This window comes from Plodia interpunctella, chromosome 12, assembly GCF_027563975.2.
Source record: "Plodia interpunctella isolate USDA-ARS_2022_Savannah chromosome 12, ilPloInte3.2, whole genome shotgun sequence".
Lineage (NCBI taxonomy): Eukaryota > Metazoa > Arthropoda > Insecta > Lepidoptera > Pyralidae > Plodia > Plodia interpunctella.
In genome coordinates, this window is record NC_071305.1 from 2,570,181 (window position 1) to 2,580,530 (window position 10,350).

The following is a 10,350-nucleotide window of genomic DNA, read 5'->3' on the forward strand; positions in this document are numbered from 1 at the left end:
TGAGCTAACGTTTGCTGACGTCTCACTAGTAGTTGTGGACACACAAACACACACACTGTGCTGAGGTATTTTATTGCTAAATGTATACAACATTGAATTTGATATACATAATATACTAGACACTAGATTAAAACAGACAAACACACAGATAGCGCTAGCCCCAAAGTAAGATTGAGAACTATGTTATAGTGTACTAACGAAACTAAATTTTATAACTTATACATTGATAAACATACAAGACCCAAGTCAATCAGAAAAAGATATTTTTTTCATTTTGACCAGACCGGGAATCGAACCCGGGCAATCCGATATAGCAGACCGGCATAATGAATATTAGAAATGTTATTAATCTCAATGATTTTATATATTTTTTGATTTTATACCTTTCCTTTGACATTTCTTCTCAGCAGTGTCTTCCCGAAATGCTAGTAGTTTGTAGCTTTGATCATTATGTAATTTGAAAAAGCGTCTGTAAAAAGTATTATTTCATACTAAATGATTTGACTTTCACTACGTAGAAAATATTATAAAGCGAAAGTTTGTTAATAATTTTGTTTCCTTTCAAGGATTCACGTTTAAAAGCCATTACTAACGGTCTTCGGGATAAGCTGATTATATTATAACCCTTTCATCTCTGTAAAGACAAAAATGAAAGAAATATTTGTGTATGTTCTTCTAACTAAATAACATTTAAGAGTGTGTTGCACCAATCAAGTTTGAAGTTTAACTGCAACCTGCGCGCCGCTGCCGACCAGACAAATTGGCATACTTAGCGTTTATCTGCGCGTAGGTTTATTTTAACGTCAATGTTAACTAATACGAGCCACTGGCTGCGTTTCCACCAGCCATGTACAAGAATGCGTAGTGAAGGATGAGTATTTTGATGGACCAATAGAATCCATTAATTTACCTGGCGGAGTGCCGCTAAGCCGTTTCCACTAGAGTTGTGTTAAACGAGGTTCTTCTCAGGTGGAAAAGCAGCCTTAACATCTAATGCCAGCCCCACACTATCTCTGATCAATTCACCGAACTTATCGGATTCGGTATACATTGCTGGTTTTTCAAAAAGTTCGCATATAAATTATGTAATGAACGGCGACAGTGTGGAGTCGGTGTTACATATAACTGACTTTAAAATAATCATCCTACTTGCAAACTGTTATGTACTCATTCACGCTCAAATATCTAAACCCCATACGAAAAGTATTTAAGTATCATGGACTGAGCATGTAGCCGAATAGTACCCAGTGATTTTTATGAGAACATAAAACAAACATGTTGCAAATTGCCACCATATTGCCTTAAAGTCGTAAAAAAGGAGAGTGTATCTTTGAATACAAAAAAGCAATATTGAGCAATATAGCAAGTGCATACAAAAATGCACCCTCATGTTACATTAGCTATTTCCTATTATAGTATTATACATCCCTCATGCATCCCCTACCAGCCATAATGGGAGGGTGGAAACACGGGGGTTGATATTTGACACGGAAACGCGCATTTTCTTTCTCAATTTTGATATGAATGTAAAAAATTAATAAATAAATAAATATAAATATATTAGGACGAATCACACAGATAGAGTTAGCCCCAAAGTAAGTTCGCGACTTGTGTTATGGGATATTAACTTAACGATACTACATTTTATAACAAATACATATATAGATAAACATCCAAGACCCGGGCCAATCAGAAAAAGATAATTTTCCATCATGACCCGACCGGGGATCGAACCCGGGACCTCTCGGTTCAGTGGCAAGAACATTGCCACTGCGCCACCGAGGTCGTCAATGTAAATACCTAATTTAAAATGGTTTGATAGTAATGGAAAAAATCGATTTTGTTTATTTGAAATTGGAATACAACTGAAGTTACAAAGATGTGAAATACATTTATCTATCAGTAAACTGAGATCTTTCAAACTACTTTTTAAACGGTTTGTATACAATATTGCATTATTTATATTAAGTATATATAACGAGCTATTGCTCGCAGATCCGCCTGCTGCTAAAAGAAGCCTATAATATATTCCTCCAGGAATATACAGGCTTCTGGCTTCTATCGAAAAGATTTACAACTGTCTCTACACTAAAAATTATATATATATATATATATATATATATATATATATATATATATATATATATAATATAATTACACAATCCAATGCATCGTTTTGATGTGAAAGAAGAACAAACACGCTTTCGGGTTAGTAGGTTTGTAGACAAAATATATTATTATGACAAGTCCGGATAAGGATTTTGTTGTTTTTTATTGTCATTTTTATTTTAATAGCTTGGATTAAAAAGTAGGTACCTTAAATTTCACTGAAACGACAAATGTTTAAACGTTAAATATAATTTGTCGTTTCAGTGAAATTTGGCGTCCGTATGTTTCCATGATAAAGGATGGTAGGAAATCGTTTATAAATAAACACATTAGTGTGAAAGCCGGATTTGAGGGCGTTAACAATACTATCAGAGACTCATCGGACGCATTATTGTAATGGTGCGATGTGATTTTTGTTAATGTATTGTTGCTATAATTTATATCATCTTAACTTTGTACAATCATTCCAAATGAAAATCAGAGCAGAACTTTTTCTATAATAATTAGTAAATGGGACTGTCACATATCTGTCATCTGAGCGTTTTCCCGGTTTCTTCCTCAGCCGTTGAGCGTCGAAGCCCAGGGTCCGCTACTGTAATCTGTCACATGTTACGTAGGAAACAAATGGCTGGCAATAGCAGAAGACGCAAACCCAAAAAATGCTGGCTTTATGTTGTCAAGGATTAATTCGTACCAATGCTCTGGTAAGGATGAAGGATGCCAAAGGCCGTGGGAAATGGAGTAGAAAAAGAACCCTGTCCCTGGGCTCCAACGCTCAATGGCTGCTGAAGTAATCAGAGGTAATTAGGTCTATTTTGCGCAGTCGTAGAAAATCTGTACAACGGATAAGTGTGAATAAATATCACAATATAGGAACGAATAGCTTTGATATTTCATTTATCTATACTATTATTATAAAGGGGTAAGAATTTGTGGTTTGTATGTTTGAGACTTCAAAAATTCTTTCACAATTAGAAAGGTACATTGTCCAAGATTACTACTATAGGCTATATTTTATCTCAAAATTCCCACGGGAGCGAAGCCCCAGGCATCATCTAGTGCAACAATAAACTCGCTTGACTTAAAAAGTAATCTTTCAAGCACTGAATAACAATAAAAAAACCCGTGTAATATAAAATCAAAACAAAAACAACAGAACGAGCTCAAATCATATAAATCAAGAGCAAGATTGCGTGCTGTGGTTCTCCAGCGTTTAAGCATAATAATTAAAAATGTTATTTTTTTCTTCACATACAAAAATCTGATTAAATTTTAACCCAATTACTTTGCACGCGAGTGTACGGGAACAATTTATAAAGGGCCCTTGCGCAAACACTGTAGGGCAATATAATATTTTCATTTAATTTTCTATGAAAAAATGTGGTCGATGTGGTACATATTTGGAATTTTTATTTATGTTATAAAATTTTACGAACTCTTGAGTCTGGATTCTGTTAGCAAAATATGTGTAGTAAAGCACTTAACTGATTCATAATATCATTTCATAATTGGTTATCCTTGTCTCGCACTTATGATGCTTAATAAAGAAAGTGATGTGATTATGAAAAAAAGTGAGTGAAAGTGATTGGTCTTAGAGGTGTGAGGTCCCGCCCTATAATAAGAGCACTATATCCTCCCGTGGATATCAAGAAACAAGGCAAGTAAGGGACACGTATTCTTAATAGCTAATTGCTTCCCTCAGCTGTGTTCCCCAATAGTTTCAACATTGGCCCCTTCAAGAAAAAAGTCTATCGGTTTCTCAAATTGTATTGTATCGGGTTGCCAGTGTACATGGACTGCGGTGTTTGCTTACCATCAGGATACCCGCATACTCGTTTGCCCAATCTATACTATTATTATAAACTGGTAAGCGTTTGTGACTTTGTGAGTTTGCATGTTTGAGGCGGGTAATCTGCAAAACTTCCGAACCGAATTTCAAAAATTATTTCACCATTAGAGGGGTACATTATCCAAGATTACTATAGGCTATATTTTATCTCAAAATTCCCACGGGAGCAAAGCCCCGGGCAACATCTAGCATACTATAAAATAAGTTTTATTATACACATTAAATTTAGACACAAACTTTTATTGTTGTCAGATAGAATCAATGAGTGACAAAAAAGTCATGTCCGAACAGTAAACCGTCGAGGAGCTCCTGCGTCTGGGGCCGTTCCTAGGTCATTATAATAATACATTGTCATCCAAACTGAACGTGTGTAGAAAACTTCAGCTCAATCAGTTGAAGATATCGGTTTCAAATTTGAGTTGCAATCTTCTATTCACGATAGACATAAGGACATATATAATTACATTGCAAGTTAAATAACAGAATACGCTATTTTCGCCGTAATGTTATGTAAGTGTTGTGTAATAATTTGCTCAGTCTATTAGCTCCATTTTCCTTTTGAAATCTGGCGGAATATCACGATATTTTCCCTCGGGTTTGCGCCTACATCAAAGATAACTTCATTTTACCCTGATTGATGGATTATGAGATTATCAATCATACGGAAACAAGGTATAACTGTATGTAACTAACAGTTATATTTATATTTAACTAGCTGCGCTCCGGGGCTTCGCTCCCGTGGGAATTTCGGGATAATAAGTACCTTATGTTATATTCTACCCGTGTACCAAATTTTGCGCAAAAGGGTAACAAACATACACGCATACGTCCTCACAAACTTTCGCATTTGTAATATATCTCGAGATTTCCCCGGGCACCGTAATAGTATGTTCACGCGCAAACGAAGTCGCGAGCATATACTAAAAATACATAATTGCGTCAACCTTGTATACATAACATTTAATTACTTCAACAATTACTAAGAATAAGAACATTTATTACACCGAACTGCGTCAATCGATTATATTTTAACACTTTATTAATTCACTAAGTACCAAATACAGGCACTAAACCTTAGATAAGAAATGTGGCAAATTTATTTCTCTGCCATTAGTTTGAAATGAGAAACGTGTTGGTTTTCCTCTTAATATGTTTTGTGGAGATCGTTTACTGCAGAGATTTTTACTTTGGCATGTTTGAAAGAAATGATTTTTTGGTAGCAGCCGATGAATTGTACAAGCCGAGGATGCCTGGGAGAATAACTTATGCGAAGTATGGCAAGCTGTTCAAATGCCCGGTAAGAGATTTATCGTTTACTAGCTGCGCCCCGGGACTTCGCTCTCTCTGGCAATTGCAGGAAAAATATATCCTATGTGTTATTCTACCCGTGTACCAAATTTCATAACAATCCGTCCAGTACATTTAACATGAAAGAGTAACAAACATACACACGTACATCCTCACAAACGTTCGCATTTCTAATATTAGTGAGACTGGGACACGCAAGGATATTATATCTCATCCTTCGCGGTTATGACGCAACGAAGCGTACGTGTAAAAAATAAACATAAAAGTTTTGAAGATTCGCCTGTAATTTTACAACTAACCAAAGAAGGTCAAGACGTGGCCTACCAACGATCAATGCTGCGTATTCCTTACGTTAGACCTTTTGGTTAATTGGCTGGCGCCTTAACCATTTACACCACCACCGTTTCATTCTATCCTACAAGTTACGTACAAGTACCAATCATTACAAGTCATTAAATATATGTCACAGCACCCATAAATGGCTAAATGTTTTTGATTTTGTATTTATAACCCATGGAATTAGTAGGCACTACGAAGTACTTATTAAATCCATGCTATAACCTAAATGGCTATTGACATTAAAAAAAAATATTAGTACTGCCGCATTTTATGCAATCGATAATATTGATGTTATCGAAAGTTCACTATCGAAACCATTAGCCGAATGGCTTTCGGTATTACTTATCCAAATTTTTTGAGGGTAAAATTGTATGTGTTTCACAGATAACCTACTTTAGAGTAGTAGATCGCTTAGGCAGCAATGCCAATCCTAGAGTTGAAATAATCAGAGGCGGAATCATGAAGAAGTTCATAGTCGTGCGTCTTTCGGTCTACAATAGACCGATATCCGTCAATATTTACGTTGGGTGTCATAACAAGAATAATAAACATGTTACTTATAAACGACGTACAACCAAGAAACCTACGACAGCTGCTACAGGTAATTTCTTCTGTATTTATATGGCTTAATGGCCAGTATCTAGCAATTTTTTAATCCAAAATTAAATTTAATTACAGAAAAAGATAATATAATCAAAATTCAAATTTGGGTAGCGAAAAAAAAAAATTACTTAATTCGAATTCTGAATTCTGGATGTTTTTGATCTAAATTTAGAAAACGTTCAGATTTAGGATGGGTTGCATGGACAACTTTGACGTTAACGTGCGCATAAAAACGCAAAGTACGCCATTCTGTCTAAACGTCAGCGGCGCGCCAGTTATAACCAACGTGAAATTTGACGGTGGAACTCACCCTTAATAAAGAACTGCTCATAAAGACATCCTGCAAAGATAGCAAACGTGAATAACGGGTTTGCTTGCCTCTCAAAGTACGAAGGAGCTCATAAAAACAATTCACGAGAATTGGATTGGTTATGTCATAAACGGCAGTCCAAATTTTTAAACCTTTATTCTCCCAGCACATTCATCACCTAAACTCCGTTTTTCTTACAAATCTTATTATGTACACAATCTCACCATATCTTTTTATGATTTTACAGCAATTTAAGTTGTAATAGACATTTTAGAAAATTACTTATTTTAGAAATAGGTTTGAACTGACATTTGATTTATTTTAAACAAAATTGAACAATAAGTAAGATTTGTTTTAAAATATTAGGACTCGTAAGAAAATTCGATGTATAGATATACTTATTATGTTGTCTAAATTGAAAACCACTATCATTAAAAATTATCCGTAAATTGATATAATAGAGACACTTCAACTTACACAAGCTCTACAAACTGTAAAAATACTTGTGCAATTTATACACTCAATGTTCACTGACAATATAACCCGTTGCTTTGCTCCCTTGGGAATTTTAGCAAATCTAACTTCAATATATATTATACTCTTAAGAAGAACTGTGTTCAAAATTTTGGCTTCGAAAAATTAATTATTTGAAAAAAAAGAACATTATGTGGTACCTTTTTTTTTATTCTTCAAATCGAACTGAGGCAGGCTGCAAAGCGGTGGCGGTGAGGTCCATACTATTCTAACTGCTTGTGAAGTAAGCACACACAAATTTGACATGATAACTGATTTAAAAAAGATTTTTATACGTATGTACAGTACGATGAACGGAATAAAAAAAATTTAAATAATAAATATTAAAGCTCGTCTCATTCATTCATCACCGGAAAAGAAAACAAATCAAGATAAATAATTTTCCGTGGCCGAAGATGATGGTATCGGACTGAAGAAGATGTTTGACTTAATAATGTTACGATGTGAGAACGAGAATATAAAATATGAGTCAATAAAATATTAAAGTTGAGTCGATATAAACGCAGAATTTTTAAGAATGATCCATCATAACCCAGCGTTTTGGAATTGTCCACAAAACACAAGGCCCATAAGTTTCCGGAGAGTAAAAAAAACAATACTTAAATATAAAAATTAAACTAAAAATTAGAAAAAAAACTTTAGTGTATCAGGTTAGAATAATAAAATTTTTGTCGATTTCAATAATAATTCGGCCGTTATCGTTAATTTCAAACAAAACTTAAAATATTGTTAGTCATAAAGCTAGTAATATTTTCAGATTTGATATCTCTTAAAGTTAAGTAGATCCATAACTTAAAGTTAAGTATTGTTTCAAATATAGTAATGAACCAAATGCCGTTCTACATAAAAAATATGACTGTTAAAGACTCTAATTGCAGGTTACACCTATGTGAGCTAAAGATTACAACAGATGAAGAATCGAGTATACGAAACGTGTATAGATACAGATGAAAACATTAAAATGTTCAAACGTACTCACTAAACCCTGTGGTCTTCCTATAGTGGATGATTGTCACTCTTGTTTTTGTTAACGAGTGTGCAATTTGCTAACACTGGTGTCAGAATTTATTCAATTCACCTGTATGCATCTCACAAAACTATTTAGAAATTTAGACTATTTAGAAGTTATCGGACACCATACGTAAAGATTCCATGGAATCTAAGGAAATGAAGTAGTGAAACAGAGCAACACAAGTTGCATTCTCGTTTATTTAACAAACCGCCACCGTTTTTAAGACCATGCCTCTGGATGACTATTGTCCAAATCTTCGAAGCCTAGAAACTGAAAAAAAAAAACTAAAAAAAAACCTTTGCCTATCCTTGTGCCACAAAATTGTATAATGCTTCCGATTATTTTTCCAGTCTTTTGTTACTTGTCTTCAAATACCTTGTTTTTTTTTTGGTTGATTAATCTACCAACACACATAGAAATGTACTGAATATAGAGCGCTAAAATTTAATGATGCAAGATGTTTTATACAGTAATAAACTATCGAAATATATTTTCGGAAATTCCCACGGAACGCAAAGCTGTAAACAAAAACTATAATTAACATATTTGGATTGAATGATTGTTTGGTTTTGATTTTTACTACAAGCCATAGAGCTATTACTCATAAAGTGATTGACCACGATGTGTCTGTATATTAATTTATAAATACTTTGTATTTGGCAGAAGAAGATGCGTCTAAAGAAGAAGAGGAAACAGTAGATAAAGAAACAGAGGCCGCTACAAAACAAGAAGAAGCTACAGATGCGGATGCGGAAACAACACAACAAGAAGATAACTCTACTAAAGCAGATGAAGCAGAAGAGTCTACTATAGGAGAAGGAGAACAAGTAACTAAAACAGATGAAGCAGAAAATCCTAAGGCAGAAGGAGATGAAACACCCAAGCCTGAAGGAGAAGATGAAACACCTAAGCCAGAAGGAGGAGATGAAGAACCTCAACCAGAAAAAAAGAAATGATTTTCTAAACTACTTTTATGAATGAAAAGACTTCAATAAATTTGGAAGCAACTTCAATAAATAATTTTTAATATTTTCATATTTTTCGATATAACATAGTACATAGATTAGTATGGACCATCACTGAACAGCACCGGTTCGATAAATCTAAATTTATTAATATACCTGATTTATTAAAATGTATTACCAAATTTAATTATCAATGTCGCTTTCTGAAATATTGCTTTCTGAAATTTAAAAAAATAAAGAATATTATTATTATTATTATTACATGCTGATGTTATCTTATGGAATAAATAAACACATTTAGGGACTAAAATTGATAATTTCCAAATTGTACACTAACAAAACATTTTTGACACGCGTTTTGTAAGGGCGCATTTTTTTTGACTAATTAGGTACATCTTTTTGTCAAAACGCGTTTCAAAAACTTTTTAATTTGAATACAATTTCATAGCTAATTTCTCATTGGATTTTTATAGAAAAAGAGGTTATGCAAACGGAAACAGAAACAAACGAAAATGATATTGAAACAATAAATGAAGATGATGATAAAGACAAAGACAAAGAGGATAATGTTGTAACAACTGTTGAGAGTATTATTGAAACAACAACAATTAAAGATAATGTTGAAACAACAGTTGAAACTGAAACTGATACTGATACAACTAAACATATTTCTTTAAAGAAAAATGTTGAAATTGATTCGGGTGAGAAATCCCCAAAAGAATCCAACAAGGGTGGTAAGAAAGTAAAGACTGACTCAGTACCAGAAGAAGAGTCAGGATCAAAAGAACAGCCACCTGCCGAAGAAGAAGCAGAAGCAGAAGAGGAAAAAGAAGAAGAAAATGAAGATCCACCCAAAAATAAAAAGAAATCAAAAGATACGCACGACAATTGGGATAGATAAGTGATACATTTCACCATCTTCTTTACATAATTGGAGAAATATAGTACACTTACATAACTTAAGGTTATGGTTCAAATGTTTGAAACATGTCTAAGCTAATTATCTCCAGTTGTCTAATTAAAACAAAATTCACAAGTTCTTCCATCAAAATTGGTTACATTTATATTTACCCTAAAAACTGCGCACAAAGCGTTTTTTTATATATACGTAATTATCTTGAGTCCTAATTACGAATATCTTACTTCCTACACACCATTTCTTCAATATATTCCATTGAAGTAGCAAAAAAATATAATTTATTACATATCTTGCTATCCTCAGGCATTTTATTTGTTTTGACAACCGCTCTCTTCATAGACACATAGAATGAAAAACACACAACAACTTTCTTGGCATTATTAATGGAGTGGTTTGCCATTG

The 10,350-nt window shown here is 33.7% G+C and overlaps 1 protein-coding gene across 2 annotated transcripts; it reads left to right on the top strand.

Moving 5' to 3' along the window:
• The first annotated feature begins 4,993 nt into the window (after positions 1–4,993).
• LOC128674241 (myb-like protein X) lies at positions 4,994–9,990 on the top strand. 2 transcript variants are annotated; one of them, XM_053752705.2, is made up of 3 exons: positions 4,994–5,255; positions 5,990–6,206; positions 9,503–9,990. In XM_053752705.2, the coding sequence occupies exons 1-3, from the start codon at positions 5,079–5,081 to the stop codon at positions 9,928–9,930; spliced, it is 822 nt and encodes a 273-aa protein (XP_053608680.1). In that variant the 5' UTR covers positions 4,994–5,078; the 3' UTR covers positions 9,931–9,990. The 2 variants fall into 2 exon arrangements, with proteins under 2 accessions (XP_053608680.1, XP_053608681.1); XM_053752706.2 differs by lacking the exon at positions 9,503–9,990 and adding an exon at positions 8,728–9,290 and having other exon boundaries at positions 5,004–5,255.
• Positions 9,991–10,350: the final 360 nt, after the last annotated feature.